The sequence below is a fragment of the Diceros bicornis genome, chromosome 5, assembly GCF_020826845.1.
Source record: "Diceros bicornis minor isolate mBicDic1 chromosome 5, mDicBic1.mat.cur, whole genome shotgun sequence".
Taxonomy (NCBI): domain Eukaryota; kingdom Metazoa; phylum Chordata; class Mammalia; order Perissodactyla; family Rhinocerotidae; genus Diceros; species Diceros bicornis.
The window spans coordinates 45,528,216-45,554,019 of record NC_080744.1 but is presented as its reverse complement, the minus strand read 5'-3'; the positions used below and the strand labels follow the sequence as shown (position 1 = coordinate 45,554,019).

The 25,804-nt window shown below is 39.1% G+C and overlaps 1 protein-coding gene across 2 annotated transcripts in view; it reads left to right on the top strand.

Moving 5' to 3' along the window:
* The window catches only part of SECISBP2L (SECIS binding protein 2 like), a 54,520-nt gene extending 35,449 nt beyond the window's left edge, over positions 1 to 19,071 (top strand). For both annotated transcript variants that reach the window (XM_058541535.1, XM_058541536.1), the window contains 4 exons: positions 675 to 895; positions 2,100 to 2,254; positions 7,758 to 7,977; positions 14,940 to 19,071. In XM_058541535.1, the coding sequence (XP_058397518.1) occupies positions 675 to 895; positions 2,100 to 2,254; positions 7,758 to 7,977; positions 14,940 to 15,622 (1,279 nt within the window). In that variant the 3' untranslated portion in view covers positions 15,623 to 19,071. The remainder of the gene's footprint in view (positions 1 to 674; positions 896 to 2,099; positions 2,255 to 7,757; positions 7,978 to 14,939) is intronic.
* Positions 19,072 to 25,804: the final 6,733 nt, after the last annotated feature.

The window sequence follows — 25,804 nt, the reverse complement described above, 5'->3', positions numbered from 1 at the left end:
AGCTGTAGATTTTTGGAGATAGAGGCCATCTTACCTAACTTCTTATTTTTATAGTTGAGGAAGCCAGTTCCCAGAGATTGTGACTTATCCACACATAGAGGATGAATTCTTTTTTTTTTTTTTTTTTAATTTTATTGTGGTCACATTGGTTTATAACATTGTATAATTTTCATTGTATAAATACATCATGTTCACCACCCAAATACTGATTACAATCCATCACCACAACACATGTGCCTAATCATCCCTTTCGCCCAGAGGATAAATTCTTGGTATTAGGGCATTCAGTTAGCTTCTATGAAATTATATTTTTTTGCTACTAGAAGCATCTTTAGTATTCATTGGAGTGAAGTAACTTTGTATCTCCTTACCAAAAAAGTTAATTCTATTTTTATCTAGTAGTAGGCTAACATTTGATTTATATCCTTAGGAAATTAATAATTGGAAGTTTGGATAATACTTCTCTGAGGTTAATCTATCCTTTACATAAAAGCCAATCTGTTGTAATTCAAGAAGGCTTCTATTTTTCTCATTGACGAGAGGATTTAAGAGGTTTTAAAGATTTGATTTTTTTATGAAAACCTCTTACTGGATGTGTTTCTTTCGTATAGCAGTTTTACGGTGACAGAAAAATAAATTAGAATGGACTGACCTATTTTTGGTTTCCTTTACAGGTATTGTAATCAGGTTCTTTGTAAAGAGATTGATGAGTGTGTGACTCTTCTTCTGCAAGAGCTCGTCAGTTTCCAGGAACGCATCTACCAAAAGGATCCTGTCAGAGCAAAAGCGAGGAGACGGCTGGTTATGGGTCTAAGGGAGGTTACCAAACATATGAAGCTAAACAAGATCAAGTGCGTTATAATTTCTCCAAACTGTGAAAAAATCCAGTCAAAGGGTATGAACATTTTAGTTTTGAAGTGCTTTGATGTTTACTTAGTATAATTGTAGGATATACAGTGAATTTTAAAGTGGAAGCCACATGTCTTTCTTAGCAGATTTTAAGTATAAAACAAAATATTGGGCATGAGGAAAGAGAATGAAATCTTTCAGTACCTGAAATTAAGTAATAAAATTGAGATTGGATTGTAAAGAAAATTCTTATTGATGAACACTAAGTGAAGGATTTAAGTTGGGCCCACCAAGTGTCTCCTCTGTGGTAATCAGAGTGGGGACTAGTAAGAGGCATTTCTTTACCTCTGCAAGTATATTTTACTTTTTAGATTTTTATTTTTTTCACTTTTTCTCCCCAAGGCCCCAGTATATAGTTGTATGTCATAGTTGCACATCCTTCTAGTTGCTGTATGTGGGACGCCCCCTCAGCATGGCCGGACAAGTGGTGTGTTGTTGCGCGCCCGGGATCCGAACCCGGGCCGCCAGTAGCGGAGCATGCGCACTTAACCTCTAAGCCACGGGGCCTGCCCTAACTTTTTAGATTTTTATATTGTCTTCCTTTGATGGCCCTTCTCTCTTAAAAAGAATTAGAAAGAAGGTAAAGGTCTCTGCTCTGCTTAAGGTGGAGGTTTGTCTGTCAGAAACCAGCAGTTACAAACAGAGGCTCTTGGTGAGCCAGCACGCAAGTACTTTGTACTGTGTCCTGCCCCCTATTTGTCCTGTTTCAGGGAGGAGCCACTTTGGGTGATTGGAGTAGACAGATGCCTGAAGTAGCAGTAGTAGGCATATTCTCCATAGGGAAGAAATACCAATAAAAACAGTAATGTGTGGTCTCTCCTGTCGCATGTGGCAGGTTGCTACTTGAGCTGAGAGACTGGATAAAGGAGTCAGCCACTATTAACAATTTTAATTAATTTCCTTTTAATGTTTATTGAATTGAAATTTAACTCCTGCTATGCTAATCCCTTTGGAGAGACAAAAATACTGGCATTGAAGGGATTTGGAATTTAATTGGGGAGAAAGAAGATAGATACATATATCCATATATAGCACAAATGCAAATAGGAGAATGTGTGGAGCAGCATAAGTGCTACAAACATTCATGGAGTCCTTTGCTGCTGTGTTTTATGCTTTGGCAGTTGGGTACTGAAATAGCTCCAATTAGGAAATAACTAAGTTAAAATCTCTGCATGTGTTGACTTTCTTAGGTGGCCTGGATGAGGCTCTCTATAATGTTATAGCCATGGCACGGGAACAAGAAATTCCTTTTGTGTTTGCCCTTGGAAGAAAAGCTCTAGGACGCTGTGTGAACAAGCTGGTTCCTGTTAGTGTAGTGGGAATCTTCAACTACTTTGGTGCTGAGGTAAGACTTTAGAAGACATACTTCCTCACTCCCCCCCCTCCTCACCCCCTTCAAATAGTACATTTTCTGTTGATACATGCCAGTGTTATGTTTAAGCACTGGAAGATGTAAGATGATGACTCTCCAAGAATGAGTGGAAAATTCTTGAGTGTTACATTTCCTTTTTTAGTGTTGAAAACATTTACAGAAGTTAATCCTACAACATTTTGAAAAGATTTTAGCTCTTTTTGCCACAGTGGTTTTTTCTTTTGAATTCAACTATGTAGCCTGATAATTTGCTGGGTAAAGGTACCCGATATTATACAATGTAAAATAATTTTCTTCAATCTATATGTTGGGTATATTTTGTGCTACTAGGAGTCAAGAGAAATTTCCTCTAGGAAAGAAAATTCCTATACTAGTTGTCAGAATAATTCTGCACCCATGATACACCTTCGTCTTCCTTTCACAATCTGATGATACAAAACTTTGCCCATAGAAGCTGATAATGTAGAGGTTATTAATTTAGAGTAATGCTTATTAACTGATAATGTTTTAAGAATATTTTTTATGAAGTTGATTCTAAAGTATTTTGTGATACCACTGATGGACCATTTTCCCTCTTCTCAACCATACTATTTTTATTTGTTTATCTATTTATTTTATTTTTTTTGTTGAGGAAGATTGGCCCTGAGCTAACATCTATGCCAGTATTGCTCTGTTTTGTATGTGGGACACTGCCACAGCATGGCTTGATGAGTGGTGTGTAGGTCTGCGCTGGGATCCGAACTTGTGAACCCCAGGCCGCTGAAGCAGAGTGTGCGAACTTAACCACTACGCCACTGGGCTGGCCCCCATACTATTTTTATATATCTAAGTGTCTATCCTTTCCTATCCAGTAACCATGTTTGCACACCCCCATTCCCCTATCCATTCAATTTCTCTCCCACCACCCATGAAATTATCTAACTACCCACCTACTCTCTCTGAGTACATAATTAATATTTGTGTTCCCTCAGTAGCCCATGCTTTTCTCAGTTATGGATGTCACAACGCCTTGCTGTAGTTTATGTGTTTCTTCTCCTTTAATCCTTTAACTGTGAATTCCTTGAGGGCAGGCCCCTTGTGTTTGTCTCCCTGACACCTTTCACATTACTTGAACGTGAGCAGGTGATAATTGTTTGTTTAATAAATTGTGTGGTAGATGTGTATCTGCCTTCTACATTAAACTGTATATGAGAATTTGGGTGATAAATACCTCTATGGGAAAGAAATGTCATATATAAGGACACCTAATAAAAATGTACTCCTTTTTTGTTCAATATTAGAGTTTATGGAATAGGAATGGATTAGGGTCAGGAAAAGTGGACATGTTTGTTTTTAATTGTATTGACTTCTTACTGAATTATATATGTTAGGTTATTTGTGTGGTTTTATATTATAAAAGGCTTGCCAGTTTTGTTTACACATTGTTTTACTTGCCCTCTACTGTTTCCAGGTAGGTAAGTTGTTTAAACCGAAATACACTCTTAAAATGGAGGTAAAGGAAATATTGATGTATTATCAAGTATATCGTTTCACAGTGATGTGGTAGTGCACCTAAGTTATTTTTACCATCTGATAGTTTACTAACCTTTGACTTAAGCTTCCTATCTTTACCCAGTTCAAGGCTTTTATTCCCTGATGAGCTTCTCTCTTCAATTTTCTTTTCTTTTCTTATATTCTTTTATTCCCAATAATTTCTATGTTTTATTTATATTGTAAAACGAATGTTAATTTCAAAATCACGTATCCATATGGCTGTTTTCTTTTTGTTGGCTTAGCTTTAAAAGCATAGTTTGTTAAACATTGCAAACAAATATTTGTGAAATCTGTTACATGTAACACATCGGAGCTGTTTTTAACAGAATTCATCCTCCCTCTTTTTAAAAAATAAATAAATCTTGAAAACATTTTGATACTATTACTAGTTAGCACCTACCCCTCTTCAAAAATCAGCACGCTTAGCAACAGCTTTTATTGTGCCTGCTACTTTAAACAATTTAAACTGCAGCTGGGTAAAAAAAGCATGCTACTTTTGTTTTTCCTTCTTGAGTTTAATTTTCAGAGACATATTATTCCACAGCAATATGATACTTTTTGCCATGCTGTCATCTTGTTATGGTTTATACTTAAATGACAGTGCTTTGGTAAAAAGAAAAAAATTGTGCTGTACTTTTCCTCCCATTGTCTGAAAACATAATTTCATATATAAAATTAAACATATTCTTAAAAATGCGTCCAGATCGTGTTTACCGTCTGAAATTCTTTCCTTAATGTGTGGATGTGCTGCATTGTGATACTAAATCAAGACATTAACAGGAGTAGAGAAGGTTGTTGAATTAGGATGTAAGAACCACTAAAAGTCATTGTTGTATGATTGTCTTTCTGGTGACTGTGGACATCGTTAGACATCATAGTTATTGAAGTACAACTTTAATGCTATATGAATTTTGCCATTTTGTTAAGATGAGTATTTTCTGTCACCTACCATTTCATTGGAATTACGTATCCCATTCATGTTCATTTCTGTTTCATTGACAGAGGAACTACTGGTTATTTAGCTCCACATTCTACTTCCAGGCTCTTTATTCTGTTTTCATAATCTGCCCTTTGTCCCAATATCTTTGGCTGGTCTATCTTGTGATGAAGATTTTCATCATCGTCAAGGCCCCAGCTAGCCATATCATCACCAACTTCTTTTTGGTCGTCTTCAAGTTCTTCCTACAAGCAAACATTACTGGAAACTTTTAATTTCTGCAGAGACTGCCATCTTTTTCTACATCCTTGGACATTACCCTGCACACACTCATTCCCTTATATGCTAACCCATGTAAGATTCTTCACTGCTCCCCAAACAAGCCTTATGCTTTCTTGTGTCTATCCCTTTATTCATGGTTTTGCATGCTTGGCTAGGAATACCCTATCTCCATCCCTCAAAATTGTGCTTGTTTTTCCAAGGCCTGTATTGGATATCATCTTACTTTATGAATTTGTCACTGATGCCCAGCAGTTAGATTCGATGTCTCCTCCAAAAGCCACAACACTTTGTATGTCTCAAGGTATTTAAGGTATTGTACCTTGAATTATAACTGTCTCCTGTCTTCTTGGAGAAACCACATGGAAGGTTCCTTGAGAGCAGAGTGGTGTTACAGTTGTCTTTACCCACTGTATTGCCAGATGCTGAAGGGTGCAGTTGTTGAATTGATAAACTGCAAGAACTTTATTTTTATTTTATTGAGGTCATAATAGTTTATAACATTGTGAAATTTCAGTTGTACATTATTATTTGTCAGTGACCATATATATGTGCCCCTTTACCCCTTATGCCCCCCACCCGCTTCCCCTCTGGTAACCACTAACCTGTTCTCCTTACCCGTGTATTTATTTATCTTCCACATATGGGTGAAATCATACGGTGTTTGTCTTTCTCTGTCTGGCTTATTTTGCTTAACACAGTACCCTCAAGTTCCATCCATGTTGTTGCAAATGGGACGATTTTGTCTTTTTTTTATGGCTGAGTAGTGTTCCATTATGTATATATACCACATCTTCTTTATCTGTTCATCACTCCATGGGCACTAGGGTTGCTTCCAAGTCTTGGCTATTGTGAATAATGCTGCAGTGAACATAGGGGTTGCATACGCCTCTCTGAATTGTTGATTTCAAGTTCTTTGGATAAATATCCAGTACTGAAATAGCTGGGTCGTATGGTATTTCTATTTTTAATTTTTTGAGAGATCTCCATACTCTTTTCCATAGTGGCTGCAGCAGTTTGCATTCCCACCAGCAGTGTATGAGGGTTCCCTTTTCTTCAGGTTCTCTTCAACATTTGTTGGTTTTTGTCTTGGTAATTATAGCCATTCTAATAGGCATAAGGTGATATCTCATTGTAGTTTTGATTTGCCTTTCCCTGATGATTAGTGATGTTGAACATCTTTTCATGTACCTGTTGGCCATCCGTATATCTTCTTTGGGAAAATATCTGTTCATATCCTCTGCCCATTTTTTGATCTAGTTGTTTGTTTTTTGTTATTGAGTTGTATCAGTTTTTAATATATTTTGGAGATTAACCCCTTGTTGGATATAAGATTTGCAAATATTTTCTTCCAGCTGTTGGGTTGTCTTTTCGTTTTGTTCATGATTTCCTTTGCCTTGCAGAAGCTCTTTAGTCTGATGAAGTCCCACTTGTTTGTTTTTTCTTTTGTTTCCCTTGCCCAAGTAGACATGATATTTGAAAAGATCCTTCCAAGATGGATGTCAAAGAATGTACTGCCTCTATTTTCTTCTAGGAGTTTTATGGTTTCATGTCTTACCTTCAAGTCTTTAATCCATTTTGAGTTAATTTTTGTGTAAGGCGAAAGATAATGGTCTACTTTCATTCTTTTGCATGTGGCTGTCCAGTTTTCCCAACACCATTTATTAAAGAGACTTTCCTTTCTCCATTGTATGTTCTTGGCACCTTTGTCAAAGAGTAGATGTGTGGTTTTATTTCTGGGCTTTCAATTCTGTTCCATTGATCTGTGCATCTGTTTTTGTACCAGTACCATACTGTTCTGATTATTATAGCTTTGTAGTATATTTTGAAGTGCCGGGGTTGTGATGCTTCCAGGTTTGTTGTTTTTTCTCAGGATTGCTTTAGTTATTCAGGGTCTTTTGTTGCTCCTTATGAATTTTAGGATTCTTTGTTCTATTTCCGTGAAGAATGTCATTGGAATTCTGATTGGGGTTGCATTGAATCTGTAGATTGCTTTAGATAGTATGGACATTTTAACTAGGTTTATTTTTCCAGTCCATGTGCATGGAATATCTTTCCATTTCTCTATGTCATTATCGATTTCTTTCAATAATGTCTTATAGTTTTCATTGTATAGGTCTTTGACCTCATTGGTTAAATTTATTCCTGGATATTTTATTCTTTTTGTTGCGATTGTAAATGGGATTGTATTCTTGAGTTCTCTTTCTGTTAGTTCCTTATTAGAGTATAGAAATGCAACTGATTTTTATAAGTTGATTTCGTACTCTGCCACTTTGCTGTAATTGTTATTATTTCTAATAGTTTATTGATGGATTCTTCAGGGTTTTGTATATATAAAGTCATGTTGTCTGCAAGCAGTGAGAGTTTCACTTCTTCCTTGCCAATTTGGATACCTTTTATTTCTTTTTCTTGCCTAATTGCTCTGGCCAGAACCTCCAGTACTATGTTGAATAAATTCGAGTGGTGAGAGTGGGCTGCAAGAACTTGTAATATATCACATTTAGTGACTGATAATGAATGAAGAAATTTCCTCAGACTTGTGAGAATTAAATAAACAATATATGTAAGTTACAGAGTATTTTATAAAGTTCTGTGGTTTGTATACCACTTGGATTTTGTGCTGACTAAAAGTATATCTGATCCTGAAACAGTAGAGATATTTATTGCTAGTAATAGGAATAAAAAGTATAACAAAAAGTGGACTAATCAAAATCTCTTTCTTGATAGAGTCTGTTTAACAAGTTAGTAGAACTCACTGAGGAAGCCAGGAAGGCATATAAGGATATGGTTGCAGCAATGGAACAAGAGCAGGCCGAGGAAGCCTTGAAGAATGCGAAGAAGGTGCCACACCACATGGGGCATTCTCGGAATCCCTCTGCAGCAAGTGCCATTTCTTTCTGCAGTGTTATTTCTGAACCCATCTCTGAAGTCAATGAAAAGGAATATGGTAAGTTGTTACATACCATTTTAAATGACTTAAATTTTGAAATAATTTGTTATTATAATCATTTTGAAAATGACTTTCCGTGCTACCTTTTGTTTTTATTTTTATTCTTGATTATTCAAATTTTGTTTTGTTTTGAGAAAGTTGGGCCCTGAACTAACATCTGTTGCCAGTCTGCCTCTCTTTTTTTCTTTTTTCTCCCCAAAACCCCAGTACATAGTTGTGTATCCTAGTTATAGGTCCTTCTAGTTCTTCTGTGTGGGTCACCACCTCAGCATGGCTTGATGAGCGGTGAGTAGGTAGGTACATGCCCAGGATCCGAACTAGGGGACCCTAGGCCACTGAAGTGGAACACATGAACTTAACTGCTACACCACTGGGCTGGCCCCTCAAATTATGTTTTAAAAATTGCATTAAACATGTCCATTAAAAATTAGGAGAGGGGCCAGCCCGGTCGTGTAGTGGTTAAGTTCAGCATGCTCCGCTTTGGCAGCCTGGGTTCGCAGGTTCAGATCCTGGCTGCAGACCTACACCACTCATCAAGCCATGCTGTGGCAGTGACCCACATACAAAACAGGGGAAGATTGGCACAGATGTTAGCTCAGGGCCACTCTTTCTCAAGGAAAAAGAGGAGGATTGGCAATAGGTGTTAGCTCAGGGCCAATCTTCCTCACCAAAAAATAAGAATATTTGGGACTGAGGCTTTCTGTGACACCTTGGAATTTAGTCACAGTTTCAAAATCTTAAAAAAGAAAAAGTCCCAAAGGCATTTAAGAAGCAAAATGCACCACACTTGTGACCTGTAACTAAGTGAATTCTAGGATGTTTTATTCTAATACTTTAAACTCAATTACTAAAATTTTGTATTTATTAAGTAAGTGAAAGACCTGAATACTCTTCAATCTGAGCTTGTAAAACCAGACTGTGATTTTTGTTTTAAGTTAAATTTGATGGTAGTCAAAAAGAAATAGAAACTAAAGAACGGTAATTATGTGTAATGTTTACAGTAACGTTATTGACTGCACTCTATAGCTTAGTAGTTTCCTTGCCTCCTTTCCATAATACTTTGAATTCTTAAGTTCTCCACTTCCTTGATCTAGTTTCTGATTCGTTTCCCCTATTCTTGTTTCTTTTTTTAAATAGTATAGCCACCTCCTTCATCTTGGCTCCTTGTTCTTCCTTCTCTTCTTTTATCTTTTTAATCTATTTGGGAGTTTACCAAATAGCTGTTGCCACCTAATATTTAACATGTAAAAAACTAAGTCCTTCTTTCTTCCTTTCTTCTCACACTCGCTTTCCTGGTCTCCCTGTCTGTGATTGTAGTTAAATGTTTGGAATTCTTTTGACAGAGCTCTAGACCAAAGGCAATTAACCAAGTTATTGTGGGCCTTTAGGAAACTATTGGTCAAGGATAAGTGGTATTGGCTTAGAGGAAGAGAGGTTTCTTTGACTAGAGTGATACTAGTTGAAAATAAAGAAGATAAAGAGATTAAGTGCCAACTTTGTAAATAAGATTAGTTCTCTCTATATAGTGAAATGTCAGATCTCAAAGGCAAACTGTAAGATAAATGCATAAAGCTGTGGGTTCGGGCAGATGACCATGATCTTCCCGTGGACACATAAAAAGAAAAGTTACGAAAAGAACCTCTCAAAAGTTTAGAAGATGTTTTCAAAAATTACCAGATTTAAAGAGTTCAAAGATTGAAGCCTTGACTTTTACACTCTGCTTGGGGATTTCAGCATCATTGATTACTCTCTGGGCCTTACATTTCTCTTTAGTAAAACGAGGAGAGTTCATCTACGTCATCTGTAAGGTTCCATTCAAAGCTAAAATTCTGTGAGCTAATGGTTGCATCCTAAGGAAGGGTTTAGACAGAACCTTAAAGACTCTGGCCTGATAAACTGATTATCAGATGCCAACAAAATGAGTGGAAATAATCATAAATGATGTTGAGAGTAAAGCACCAAGTTATTCTGTGTATATCAGATGCATTCATCAGTAAACTTAAAACCCACTAATGTGGCCTAAGAAATTAGGGTATTTAGTGATTTCACAGCATCGTTGAGGTCCCTGGCTCTTTCCTTCCATTCTCAGTGGCTTCTTATTCTTGTGCTTATCATCTCATGTTCATAGATAGTTCTGTGGCTCTGGGTGTAACAACAACAGTCAAAAGCAGGAGGTTCAAGCAGTGTGCTCCTTTTATCAGTGAAGGAAACAATTTTCAGAAGACTCCCTTTTTGTTTCATTTGGCCAGAGCCAATCACATGACTACTCTTAGCTGCAAGGGAGACTTGGCAAAGGGGAATGGGATGGCCATGATAAGCCAAGAACTATTTAATTCACCTCCTGGGACTGAGTTCAAGTCCATCCCAGTTTGGGGGATCTGATAGCTATGAAGAAAATGAGGAATGAATGTTGGGTAGACAACAGACAGTGTCTTCCATGCCATCCCCATGCAGGGTTTCTGAAGTGTTTTGATTTCCACGGTTTAAAGAAAAAACAAAGCTGGGAAAGGGATGCTAATCACTGATAGAAGAGAAAGGCTCCTGTGATAGTCTAGTCTTATTGTCCCTGTGTATACCTTAATTGTTTCTTTGCTTATGTTTTCCTTCCACCTGAGCTGAGTCTCAGTTCTATCATACTTATGGGAAACAAAAGTTTCGAACATAAATCCCAACTAACCTGTAAGTTCTTTGAAAATAGGGACTTGGCATATAATGGGCACTCGATATATAATAATAATTAGCTCACTTACTGAATTCTTACTATGTGCTAGGCACTTTTCTAAGCACTTGACATTTATTAAAGCATTTTATCCTCTGAGCAACATAGGATAAGAAATATTGTACCACATTTTATAGATGAGAAGGCTAAGACGAAGAGAGGTAGATAACTTGCCAGTGTCACACAGCTGGTAAGTCTGACTCCAGAACCTGCCCTCTTAGCCAGTGTGATGTATTTTCTCTGTCTGTTGAATGAATTCTCAGCAGGACCATACAGTAGGTATTCAGTAACCACTTATGAGGGAAGAACAGCCTCAATGTCCAGTCCCCCCATCCTGGGTTTCTGCTCATTCTTTGCCACCACCCCTTCCTCTCTAGGCTGTTGAACTCATTTGTTTGTTTCTCTGCTACATACAACTGTCTAAAGATGGACAGCATCCTTGTGCATACTGGCTGAAGGAAGAAATACACACACATCCTCTGACAAACCCACTCGTGATTTGAAAGTTTAAAAGGCAGTTTCACAAAGAACTAATAAAACAGAAAAGCATAGAAGGGGTTAATAAGCAAAGAAGAGCTTTATTCAGTAAGTTCTGCTAAAATAAACAATTCAGAAGCAGGATAGGTTTGGATCGGTACTGATTCTAGGTTTGTTGAGATCTTTGCTCCTGCCTTTACCTTGTTTCCTAGTCCCTTCTTCAAAAGTGGACTTCTAGATGTCCTCTTCTGGCTTAGGCTGCATGCATTCAGTCCCCCACCCTGCATCAGATGTTTCCTGTTCCCTAGAGAAAGACGGCACTCTCATACCTGCCGTTTCTCTCTGTTGTGTTCATGTGTTTGCTCATCAGCTGTTGATCGAGCTTCAACTATTACTTTAAGGTGGGAGCCTGGACCGTCCCCTGTGGATATGTGACCTCGGTGACTCTTTGATCATTGTGAGGAGTCTCTTGATGGGTAATTGAAGAGTCCCTTGTCTCTGCTTCCAAGGTGATATCTCCCTTTCCTTTCTGAAGGACCCACCGGGCCTTCAGTCCCCATACCTAGTAGATGACTGCCCAAGACTGAGCCTGGAGAGAGATCAGCCCGGCTGAGTCTGCTGACCTCCTCCCTTTTTCCTGTTCCTTTGACTCATTCTCAAGGGAAAGCTGGAACTTCTTCCAAGACCCCAAGTGAATTTTTGTAGTACTTTTGAAGCAGGAAAAAAGACTGTTGGAAGGAAATGTAAATATGCATCTAAAATTTTAAAAAATTTTATGCCTTTTTAAAGTTATTCTTTTGTATAATTAAATATATGTTCGAAAATTTTTATTTAATTGGCTTTTTTCCCCTAGCATTTGTTACATGCCAACTGTAGGGACACAGAGATGAGCAGGACTAGGAGTGAGGAGGGATGGGGTGGAACATAAAACAAGTGCTTTTGAACTGTATATGCACAAGGTGCTGTGGGAGTTCAAGTTAGTGATTCTCTCTCTTAGGAAAGTCAGGAAAGCCTTCACAAAGGAACTGACATTTAAGGGTGGTTATCAAGAGTAAGTAGGAGTCTGAAGGGTAAGGAAGAAAACACGTCTCATACAGAAAGAACAGCTTTTGCAAAGCAAAGAATTGTGAACAGAGAGGCTGTGACTTCTGGGAGCAGTGAGGAATCAGTGACCCTGAGAGTGGAATGTGGGGCTGGGGGTCGGAAGGAATGGGACCAGAAAGATAGGTAAGGGGGGTCAGATCATGAAAGACTTGGCTGTGCCAAGCTAAGGAGTTTGGATCCTATATTAGGGTCATAGAAAGCCAGTTAGACAGTGATGTGATCATTTCACAAAGCTAGTTAGGAAAATAGTGTAGATGTATAGCAAGATAAAGAAGGCTTGAGCTAGGGCAATAGTGACCAAATTTAGTAATTTTTGAGCTAGAAGTGACATGGTCTAGTTATGAGTTCAGTGGAATAAAAGGATATATAGTAAGGGAGAAAGATAGGATCAAGTATTACTATGAAGTTTCTTCTGCTTGGACTGCTATGATAATGTTATTAACCGAGAATGAGACCACAGGGGGAGCAGATTTTTTTCATGAAGTAGGAGTGAGAGTGGAAAGACCCATTCTACACTCGAAGTGGCTGCAGAAAGAAAGATTTTTTCCAGACCGTGTGCCCTGACTTCAGATGCCCAAAATATGATCTGTATCAATATACAGTTGATAGATGACAATCAAGTTGAATATATTAATATGAATAGGCTTGCTTTATCACTACAGCTTGGTCATTATACCAGTAAAATGCAAGTAGCAGGTGTAATGCAAATAGGAAGGGATTTTTAGTTAAAAAAAGAAAATAAGGAGGACTACATCAAACTAAAAAGCTTCTGCACAGCAAAGGAAACCATCAACAAAATGAAAAGGCAAACTACTGAATGGCAGAAAATATTTGCAAATTGTATATCTGATAAGGGGTTAATATCTAAAATATATGAAGAACTCATACAACTCAATAGCGAAAAAGCAAACAATACAATTAAAAAATGTGCAGAAGATCTGAATAGGCGTTTTTCCAAAGAAGACTTACAGACGGTCAATAGGTACATAAAAAGATGCTCAACATCCCTAATCATCAGGGAAATGCAAATCAAAACGACAATGAGATATCACCTCCCACCTGTTAGAATGACTGTTATCCAAAAGACAAAAAATAACAAATGTTGGCAGGGATGTGGAGCAAAGGGAACCCTTGTACACTGTTGGAAATTTAAATTGGTGCAGCCATTATGGAAAACAGTATGGAGATTCCTCAAAAAACTAAAAATAGAACTACCATGTGATGCAGCAGTTCCACTTCTGGATGTTAATCCAAAGAAAATTAAAACACTAACTCAAAAAGATGTGTGCACCCCCGTGTTCATTGGAGCATTATTTAAATAGCCGAGATATGGAAACAGCCTAATGTCTATTGATAGATGAGTGGATAAAGAAGATGTGGTGTATATGTGTATATAATGGAATATTATTCAGCCATAAAAAGAATGAAATCTTGCCATTTGCAACAATGATGGACCTTGAGGGCATTATGCTAAGTAAAATAAGTCAGACAGAGAGAGAAAGACAAATACCATATGATTTCACTTATATGTGGAATCTAAAAAAAAAAAAAAGAGAACACCAAGCCCATGGATACACAGAACAGATTGGTGGTTGCCAGAGGCAGGGGGTGCAGGATGGTTGAAATGGGTGAAGGGAGTCAAAAGGTACAAACTTCCAGTTATAAAATAAATAAGTCATGGGGTGTAATGTACAGCATGGTGACTATAGTTAATAGTACTGTGTTGTATATTTGAAAGTTGCTAAGAGAGTAAATCTTAAAAGCGCTCATCACAAGAAAAAAAAATTTTTTGTAAGTATATGTAGTAATGGACGTTAACTAAACTTATTGTGGTGATCATTTTGTAATTTATACAAATATCGAATCATTGTATTGTACACCTGAAATTAATGTAATATTATATGTCAGTTACAAAAATAAGATGAGAAAAATAAAACACAGGAAAAAAAATTAGGAAAGTGGGAGAGCTGTCCTTCGTCTCCTGATTCCTAATACATTTTTTGCTCTAAACTGACTTCCTGTCAATAAAAATAATTTAGATTATAACCATTGTCTTATATAACAACACTTTTTTTTAACTCTGAAAGTCACTTGGTAAGCCAAGCCATGTATATTATAAAATAAAATTGCACAAATGTTAGAAATATTTGGATGGCTTCTTTGCTTATAAGAGGAAACACAAGTCCCATTACAGGCCAAAAGACAGATCTTAGGTAACTTGCTGAGGGAGCACGATACAGACTTGTCAAATCAGAACTATTTCTGCTGTATATCTTGGCTCTGCCATCTGTGACTTGTGGATTTTTGAGCCCAGTACGCCTCAAGGCCAAAAAAAAAGTTAGGCAATTCATTGATTTTCATGAATATATGGGTTTTATATATGAGCGTCAGTGAGCTCCTGTTGGTATAAGATCCTTTGCCTTCTGAAGCATTAATATACTTGTTTTTGCCTCCTTCTTTCTTTATCTTGAATGCACATTTTTGAGAATTGTCTTCCTTTTATAACATTTAAACTAGTACTAGAATAAACCAGGTTTTTAGTTTTTCCCATCAGTTGGTGAGCCAAAAAATTTCTGTAGTTTGTTCTTCCCTCTTTTAAGAGTTACATGATTCTCAAACAGTGTTGTGGTTTTTAAAAATTCTGTTATGATATTTGCAGAAACAAATTGGAGAAACATGGTGGAAACTTCAGATGGACTGGAAACATCAGAAAATGAGAGAGAGGTTTCCTGTAAGCACAGCGCATCTGAAAAACCCGGTAAACTTCCATTTGACGCAGCCCCTGTGGGTAAGCAGCCATCATTAGTGGCTGCAGGCAGTACTACCTCAGCTACAAACCCTGGGAAATCGACAGTGAGCGATAAAGAGGAAGTGAAGCCAGATGACCTGGAATGGGCCTCTCAGCAGAGTACAGAGACCGGCTCTTTGGATGGCAGTTGCCGAGATCTTTTGAATTCCTCCATCACCAGCACCACCAGCACTCTCGTACCTGGCATGCTTGAAGAAGAGGATGATGAAGATGAGGAGGAGGAAGAAGATTATACTCATGAACCCATATCTGTAGAAGTACAGCTTAATAGTAGAATTGAGTCTTGGGTTTCTGAGACCCAGAGAACGATGGAAACTCTGCAGCTTGGAAAAACCCTTAATGGTTCTGAGGAAGACACTGCAGAGCAAAGTGGGGAAGAAGGAGCAGAGGCGCCTGAGGTACTGGAGCCAGGGATGGACAGTGAGACCTGGACTGCTGACCACCAAGCAAGTCAGGAGCAGCAGAAGCCCAGCAGCTGCGGCTCGCAGCACACCGAGCACTCCGATTGTAATTGCACACCCCGCGATCTGTAACTCAGGAAATGGCAGCTCTCTCTCTTCTACTGTGTAAGGGTTGCAGCCATTATCTTTTATGCTTCATCTCAACGTTTTTCACTGTCTAGTACTAATTTAATATGTGTATTTAATTCCTGACAAATATTTTTGTAGCTGTCTTTTACTTGTTTTGTTATGATCTATAGCTTAGCTTTTAATTAGCATCTAAGTGTCTTTCTAAGAACTGTGTGGAAAATACAGAATTGTTTTAGCTTATTTTGTTATGGAAAACTGATTAAAAAAAGAGGATGACCATGTTTTAAAGAAAATAAATTTAAAATGCCTATTTAGAATCATTTTGAAAGTTAAAGATCAAGGTTCTAAGAGTAGAAGGAGTTACTGATGTTTGCTTCAAGACTGTACCTCCTTCCCTCTAATTTGTCTGATCAAAAAGTTGTTTGGGCTTCTTTAAAAGAGAACTGGAGGTAGAGTTAGAAAACTAAAAAAAAGCCTGAGAGTAACTAAGTCACAAAGTGTTTTGTGTTGAAAATTGATGCAACTTTTATTTGGCCCACATGCTTATTTCAGAAGTCATTGATCATTTTAATCGATTAAAGTTGGAAGGGCTAAAACAGAACCTCTGATACTTAGGCTGGCACAGGAGCCACCCTGATAGATGAGAGGTGGCCTTCTTTGTGGAGAGTGATAGATGTGTTCAATAGTGAAAAGTCACCCATGATAGGACCTTCCAGGTTCTGTCTTGTATTTGCTTCTTACTTACCTCAGGAATGCTCTTGTACATAGTCGTATTTACATAAAGTTAGGTAAGTTTTGACAGGTGAATAACTGTAACTGATGGTCTGACTGCACACTTTCATGTAAACTACCCAGAAACACTGTCTTATATTGGTGTGTTCTCTTGCATGCTTCTGATTTGGGACCCTCTGGATTTGAGATATGGATTTGATCGGGTATCCAAACTTGTCCTGAGTGAAGAACTGTTTCGCCTTCTCAAAAATTATATGTTTTGCCCCTAGCCTTGAGCACCTGCCATGTAACGCTGACCGTAGTTACAGAGAGGTCAGGGAGGGGAACTTGACACAACTTACAGTATGTATCCTGATAATCAGGGCTTGGAAGAGGAAGTTTTGAAGAGAAGAGAAAGTTGTTCTAATTGTGCTGAAACTATTAGATGATTTAGAGTGTGCAGATATGTGCAGATATTAAGTGTTGATCACTATTATTTATCCCTGCCCTTCTCTAGGACTGTGTATACCTGCTTGGGAGAAATTAAACTTACTGAGTTAAATGTTTTGTTTGCTAGCCGGTTACCACCTGGTAGTGACCTCTGAAAGTTTATATAGTGGTGGGAGAATTACAAATTACCCATTTTTCCATCTTCCCTCCAACACCCCCCTGCCCAACTGACCAGCACACGCACATGCACGCCAGCTTTACACTTAGAAGCTCCCATAAGCAGGCACAGAACTGAAGAGGAGGGGTATCTTCCCTGCCCTGGTTTTATGGGGCAGGGCCTTGCCTCACAGAGGCAGGAGGGAAAAGTTGGGCAGATTCTTTACTGAATTCATTGGGACCACTGTGCTAGTTTTGATGTTTTATAATGCTGGCATTTCGTTACTGGAGAGATCAGATTCTTGGTTGATGATTTAGTATTTGTGAATTGTGAAAGTTTAGGAGAATTGCTGTGTAGAAAATGTCAGTCCATCAACTTTATTAGTGTGCTAAAGGGGGCTTTATTGTACTGTCCTGTCTAAACTGTTCTCCAGTATAGACTTCTTAGGCACAGAGTATCCAGTACTTAGAGGAATGCAGCATGTAAGGAATGAAGCCTCTGAACTAGTAATCATGGATTTATATGTGGCAGATCTTACTGGCTCTACACATTTAGAAGTGTTAGTTGGCTTAAAGAAATGATAGAGGTTTTGAACTACTGACAATCTTAAAAGTGAACTTAAAAACTTTTCATACTTTTTAATGGTGTAAATTTCCTTTTCTCGGTGTCAGTGATTCAGATAACTCTTGATCTTGACGGTAGTGGCTTTTCCAAGGTTTCTTATATTTTATATCTCTTCTGAATGAGAATCGTCATTATAGATTTTTGACATTTGTATCAAGAGAAGTTGAGGAAATCTTCAGAAAATCATAATTTTTAGTTTTGCTTTAGACTTCAGAAGTGGTCAGTTAGGTGTTCGATAAATGCTCTTGCACATGCAGTATCTTCTGCCAGCGAACCCAAGGGACCACAGCCACCTTTATATGCGACAGGTCACCTCTAGAGGGCAACCCAGAATTTATTAAAGGAAATGCTACTGTGTTGAAAGTAAGCTTACCTAAGTATTAACAATGTCTTTTCATTTGTTTCCTTTAGATAAATTCTGGGATTTGTGTATACTATATACAGGAGGAGGTGTGAAAATTAGGAAAGTGTCTTTTCTGGATCTGGGGGTGAGTGGCTCTTTGGAGACCTGGAGAGAGATTTAGTGGTAAGAGTAAGGGTTCATCATCATGGGAAATAACAACCATAGTAATTTTCTTCCTTAGTGTGTAGAGGTTGTTTTACTGGCAATAATTAATACTCAATTTCTATTTCAATACGGAAGTATATGAATTACAATATGAATTGCACTCCCAAAACTAGATTTCTGCTTCAGTAGGTTTGTTTGCTGTGAAGATTACTTCTCAAAAGACAAATGTTCATATTAGCTTAATTTTTGGTTTAAATATGTTTGTAAATGATGTAATATATTTCTTTTGACTAAATATGGGAAAAATAATGGGTGTTATACATTGAAAAGTTTTTAAAGGCTTTGACTGGAAGTCATTTTTGCAGAGATGGTATTTTATATGCTTCCAGTATTTGGAAAAGAATTAGTCAAAAGGAATTCACATAGTTTAAATATTGAGAAATTAATATCCAAATAATGTACTTGTCTGATTTCTTAATAAGCTGGGGGAGGTGGGTGGGGTGGGAATTGTAATGTGCAAATGAGTAGTGAACTCTACATTCATTTTTCAACTCTTTAACATAAAACTGTTAAATGTTAACACATTGTTACTTTAATATATCTATAAAGAAGTATTACTGTTTGTAAAGCTGCTGTTTGCTTAAAAAAAAAAAACCTCTTTCATTTAAGTATTTTCTGTATGTTGTGCCAACAGGTTAGAACATTAACTTATCCATTTAAAAACTTTATCTTTTCTTGATTTTAAAAATTTTCTGTGAAATAATTTATTTACAGACATCTTCCTCCTTCTTTGCCCCTTCCAACCTTTACACACATCACAGAATCAACCATTTGCCTAATCTGAAATCTGAATCCTAATTAAAGATAACAATTTAAACTTTGTTGGCACATCACATCTTAAAAGTATTTGTATTATTTTATAATTTAATTTCTAAATATGCCACATGAATTTATAATTTAATGTCTTAATTGTAATGCTCTAATAAAAAACTAGCAAAATTAGTATGAATGATAACATGAAGGGATTTTCATCTTGTTCTTTTGCTGTATGAAGGATAATTGTATCACATTTTAGGGGTAATAACAGCTTTTTTGCACTATGTAAATACTAGTGGAGATTCTTCCATAACTAATAAAATGATTATTGAAATATAGTGTATCCTTTCAGAATAGGCATTTAAGGAATTCATGATTTGCCCAACATGTAAGATAGAGAAAAAAAGAAAATTCCAGCTTATGTTATTGCTTAGTGTTCTCATGGGTTTGCCAAAGAAGGCTGTAAAATCTGCGAGGAGGAGTTATCAGTAAAAGTCTCCATTTGGGATGGTTGGTGTGATCTGTGGCATGGGCCTATGCATGTAGCCAGAGACCACCCTAGTGGTCTAGTGTCAGGAGAATGCTTCTACAGATTCTGTCTCCTTTTTATGCTAGTTACTCTGTGCCAGCCATTGTTCCAGCCATTTCCCGATGTTAACTCATTTAATTCTCACAACAGTCCTGTGAGGAAATAGTGTTTCTCGCTTTTTAGATGGTGGAAGAGTCATGGAGATGTTAAATAACTTGTCCAAGATCCCACAGCTGGTAGGTGGCAGAACTGGGATTCACACTCAGTCCCATGGCCAAGTCCATGGTATTACTCACTTGGTTTTGTTGTGTCTCAGCACAAAATGCTCAGAATATGCAAACCAAACAGTGCTTCCCTCAGGTGTCTTCTGAAATGTGAAATGTGCCAGGACTGAACTGATTACCTCAGAGACTGGATTTATCAAGACGCACCTGATCACAGTCTCCCTAGAGTATTTCCAGACCTTGTCACTATGTCACAAAAAAATGTGGGGAATCTGAAAAGAGTAGACTCATCTGTTAGAAAATAGTAGGATCACTCATTTTCATAATGAAATTTTTGGTGATCACAAACGGAAGGGCTTCCTCAGTTGTAGCAGAATGTTTCCCTTTCTTGGACCAATGTTTGTACTACTCCTGATAGAGTTCCTTTTCTAACAGTGATCAGTTTTCTAACTGACCAGAAGAGGGTGTGCATGGCACCTGAAAACAGTCAAAGGCTACCATGTAATATTCATAATTTTTTTAAATGGCAAGAGAAGTATCCTGAACCATGGGACTTGCCGTAAAAGGTGCTTAGTTCTGAGTTAAAGCTCAGAACTCAGGAACCATACCGGCATCATTTCATTTTAGAAAGAGAACACCGTCTAAAGACATTTAGGTCACATGTTAAGTAGTTCAGTCATTTTAAATTTCTGAATTATCCTAGCAATTCAATTAACATTTTGGCTCCACTTGGGTTCTGGTGTTCTTAGGTTCTTTTTTTTCTTTTTTTTTTTTTTAGGGAAGAAGGTTAGCTCTGAGCTAACATCCGTTGCCAGTCCTCCTTTTGCTGAGGAAGATGGGCCCTGGGCTAACATCTGTGCTGATCTTCCTCTACTTTATATGTGGGACACCTGCCACAGCATGCCTTGATGAGCAGTGCATAGGTTCGTGCCCGGGATCCGAACCTGCAAACCCTGGGCTGCCAAAGCAGAGCGTGAACTTAACCACTGTGTTGCCGGGCCAGCCCCCTCTTAAGTTCTTCTGACATGTAGAAATATGACACCTGGCTTAGTACAGGTGTCAGCCTTTTGGATCACGGGCTAAAGCATGCTCCGCTGGAGCTCCCACATTGCAGAGTTTGGAAAAATGGGAGATGTTTCAATTCTGGACCCAGTCTCAATTCCTACATTTTTCCCCATCCCACTCCTCCCATCTTTGTGACTGTTTGAGTAATTATGTGGCAATCCTCCGGCAAGCAAAGACATTTACTCTTGTAGAAATCGGTTGGATCACTGTGGCTATAACCTGGTTGCCTGTATCCAAGGTTCTAGTCTGGATGCAGAGGGTTGGAGCAAGTAAGATACTAAGTTGTATGAAATTTGGAGCTCCCAGCTGAGCATGGTGTTCTTTATCCAGTTGCTGAGGAATCAAAGAGAGTGCAACTTAAGTCAGTGAGCTATGGTTTGGGGCCTGGAGTAGTATAAGTTTCTGTGAAGGGGTGAGTGCTTAGTCTCAGAAGCATCAGTCTTGGCCATGGATTTGAATTACCCAGAGGGAGCAGGTGATAACCATAGCCTTCCTATGGTGGGACTCTGATCAGAGGCGGTGTTGAGTGCACCCTTATCTCCTAAGGGAAGAGGGACGTGAGTAAAAGTGGTACCTGCTTAGGTGCACACAGATTCCCCAGGCTATCTTTGCTTCAACAATCAAAATTGTTTACCTGAGTTGGAGCACTTTCATTGCTTTGCAAACTCTCAGCTTGAGAATGGGATAACGAATTGAAATTGAAGCAGTTAATTTTGTTTGTTAGCTCTGGTTACGGGGGAATGAGAGAAAAATTTGAAAATTATTGGTTTCTCAATCAGGAGAAATGTTAGAGGTCATCATCCCTGTCATTGCTCTTTTTCCTTGCTTTCTCCTTCCTAAAACCAATGTTGTAAGGTAAATGGTGAGTTTTTGACAAATGCTGTAATATTTGTAATGAGGAAGGTAAGAAAGATCTATCTTCCTGCTTTACAAATATTCAAACGCAATGATAGCCAAAAAAAAGGATACAACTATTTCTTTAATTTTTACTCTTTCCCTAATATTTAAGATGCACCGTTTAAACAGTTCCATCATCGTTTAGATAGGGGATCAGCAAACTATAGCGTGTGGGCCAACTTGGCCAGCAGCCTATTTTTGTAAGTAAAGTTTTGTTGGAACATAGCCACACCCATTCGTTTACGTATTGTGTGTGACTGCTTTCATGCTACACTGACGGAGTCGAGTAGTTATGACAGAGACCATATGGCTCGCAAAGCCTGAAATATTTGCTATCTGGCTCTTTAGAGAAAGTTTCTAAAATTGAGGTGATGTCCAATAGCACCTCATACTCATGTGATTTTCCCCCAGTTCTTCTTTTTATTTCTAGGGAATAAAATAAATGACACCTGGCTTATTACATAATAGGTATTAGTGGACTTTCCAGCAGAGGGAACAGACAGTGCAAAGGATTTACATACTAAAAAGGCATTAAGCTCTACCCAATGGTAGAAGGCATATGGATGGGAGGAGCGCCATCAGAAACAAGCCCTGGGGGCCGGCCCAGTGGCGCAGCCGTTAAGTGCGTGTGCTCTGCTGTGGTGGCCCAGGGTTCGCTGGTTCGGATCCCGGACGTGCACCAACGCACTGCTTGGCAAACCGTGTTGTGGCGGCATCCCATATAAAGTGGAGGAAGATGTGCATGGATGTTAGCCCAGGGCCAGTCGTCCTCAGCAAAAAAAGAGGAGGATTGGCAGATGTTAGCACACGGCTGATCTTCCTCATGAAAAAAAAAAAGAAGAAGCCCTGGTGCTTTGATAGTACAGGGACTTGAGAGGCCTCGGTTCTTGTTTCTCCATCTTCTACTCAGTGTGTAACACCAGGCAAGTCCCTCCATTCTTTGGTTCTTGGTTTCTCCTCTATCAATGAGGAATGTACTGGTTGAGTCAGTTACAAGATCCTAAAGCTTGGGTCCTCCCTGGGGAAACAGCAAGACCATTCTTTGGTGAAGTGTGATCATGAGTTGGACAGGGCTAGGCACTTTCCTAAGGCCACCATAGCCAAAGACTGCCAGCACCCTTAAAGTGGCTTAGTACCCAGAATGGGCTGTGGTAATTAAGCCAATCACCCAAGTTCTCTTGAAAATTTGAACTGGAGGCTGCAGAAAGCGGATGGAGTAAGTATGCCGAGACAGTAGAGAGACCCTTAGAGCAACAGAGCACAGAGCTGCCTTCTATCCTGACAGCTTTGCATTTTTAGCCTGTTCCTGGGCCTTTGATCAATACTGTTTTTCTTAATTATGGAGAGCTTGTCTGATCTTGACAACCAGCAGAGCCTTACACAGATGATCTTTAAGTTTTCTTCAAACACATGGTCTTATGGTTCTATGAAGAGAGGGGTTCGCCATAAATGCTTTGAGAACTTGCCACCTTCATGGTGACATGTGGTAAGAAGCAGTATTATGTCATGGTGGGTGGTTAGGGGCATATAGAATGGTCCCAGGACCACAGTGGGGATGCTACAGCTGGGACACAAGCTGGATCAGGGTCCTTCCTCCAGGCAGGGCTGTGAATGTGGAAGCCTTTCAGCAGCTCCAACTGCCACCACCATTACCCCTGTATAGGGTGTCCAGAACCAACTGACCCAAAGCCTAGGATCATCCTTGACCCCTTTCCTTCTCACACATCCAATCTGTCAGGAAATCCTGTTAGTTTCACAGCAAAACGTATCCCGAATCCAGTGACTTTTCACTCCTTCCTGTCTTCCCCATCTCTCACCTGGATTGTTGCAGTCCTTTCCCCCTGGTCATACTGCTTTCACTCCTGTCCTACGGTTTGTTCTCAACACAGCAGCCGTAAGGATCCTGTTACGAACCTAAGGCGATCATGTAACTCCTCTGTTCTAAACCCTCCAGTGGTTCCCATCACACCCAGAGAGGAAGCCTCCTTCCTTATCTGCAATGGTCCGCATGCACGTGCACTCACACAGTTACTCCTCTGACCTCATCTTCTACCACACCTCCCCCAACCCTTGCTCACTCTACTGGCCTCCTTGCTAGGTCTGGAACATGTCAAGCATGGTGCTGCCTCAAGACCTTTGCACTGTCTGTTCCCTCTGCTGCAAAGTCCATTCACCCCTCCTGCACCTCCTCTGAGTCTTTGCTCAAATGCACCTTCATAGGGAGGCCTCAAGGGAGTCAGGACTCCCCTATCTGAAATTGTAACAGCCCTTCATCATTTTATTTCCCAAACCTGCTCTTTTTTTTTCTCCCCCATTTGCACTTATCCCCAAACTGCTTTTTTTCTCTCCTCGTATGCACTTATCAAGCTCTGACTTCCTACAGATGTATTTATCTTATCTCTCTCCCCCTACTAAGCTCTGTGTGGGCAGGGCCTTTGAGCTGTTTTGTTACTGCTTTATCCTCAGTGCCTCGCACAATGCCTGGCACAAAATCGGTGCTCTGTAAATCTTTGCTGAATGAATGAAAGAAGGCTGAAGTAGGGAAATGGGCATTTGTAAGGCAGCCATGCTCTGTGCGGCATTTACACTCACACTCGCTGACTCCCTGACTACTCCTACTTTCCCATATTTGTTCCGAGTTTGGGGTTGGAGGAAAAACTAACCCGAATCCCAAATAGAAAAGCCTCACCCTAGAATAGGGGGCTCCCAGAGTTAGTCTGTATTTAATGGTCCTATGTTACTTATAGCTCAAAACATGGTAAGTTTAGTAACTAATGATTCCTGTCTAGAGGGAGGTGACAAGTATTTAATGCAACACATTTTTATGAGATTAAAGGTGAAGGAGGCAAGAATGCACAGGCAACTTCTGGTGTATCTATAGTGTTTTATTTTTAAGCTGTATGATCAGTACATGAGAGTGCGGTATATTATTCTTTATACTTTGTATATGCTTGAGATATTTAATAAGAATAACCAAAAGGAACAGGCCAACTAAAATGCAACCATTTTCTATTCCATAACTGACATCCCAAACTTTGCACTGTCTGACTTCAATTCATTGACAAAATTTGTGGAAGGAATGAAACTAGAAGTCAGGCTTAAACTCCTAACTTGATTGGTTTAGCAAATAGTTACAATTTGTTAGACAGACAGTAGCTACAAACTTTATCTTCTTCCCGTGAACCAGAAACTGTCTCACTTCATCCTTCACCTGGCCTAACCCTCCCCCAGGAATGCGAGATGTGGCTCGCACCTATGACTCTCCCATCTGCTCTCCAGCTGGAGCAAGGTGCTTTAATCTTCGCATAAAGATTGAAGATGATGTTGGCAACCCACTTGTCTGGTTTCCTTAGCAACCAGAACACAGTATTTAAAGTGACAGCATCCCTTGCTCAGAATAGAAATTGAGTACACCTGATCACAGTGCCCCGGCTCTGCTCAGGGCTGCTTTATCTCCTCAAAGACTCTTCCTCACCTGGCTATTCATGGTAGCAAACCTCTAAAGGGAAAACTACCTGGACTACAATCATAGCAAGAGCTCTAGCCCCACGTCCATAGCCAACTCCCCTTGCCAGTTGTAGTGGCCCTTATCACCAATCCCTGGAAAACCTGACCGAGCTCTCTCTTTGAATTCAAGAATTTAAGGAAGTTTTTCCATGTCCTTGTAACTTTCGCAGCAATTGAGGTATGCTGTCGCCAATCTCCGTGAAATCTGAGCGAGGATCAAGAGGATGAAGCTGCCCAGGCATTTAGGAAAAGCACACACACACACAAAAAAAGAACTTTTAAAGGAAATCACTATTAAAGAACTAAGGCAGCTATTTTTTTGTCTGCTGAATATGTCCCTTCTTTGGGGACTGGCTCCACACCTGCCCCATCCCCACCCCCACCAGGGATATAATCTCTTAATTGCAACAGAAACAGACAATTAACTGATCCTGAAACCGTTGATTGGTCTGGGAATCCTGAAACAGTCAATCAAGGCTGGGCCGCTGAGTCTCTTCCTTGGGGATTTTGGCTTTGGGGCTAAGAAAGGTCCGCTCAATTGGTTTTGGGTGCCTGGATTTTAAGACGGGAATCTCCAATGCCATTGGTAGCCATGAGAAAGTAAAGTCGGGGTCAAACAGTGTTGAACAGGATTCTTTACTTCAGACGTGTTAGAGGCTCCAATATCCTAATGCATTTTAACTCTCCATGAGGGGAA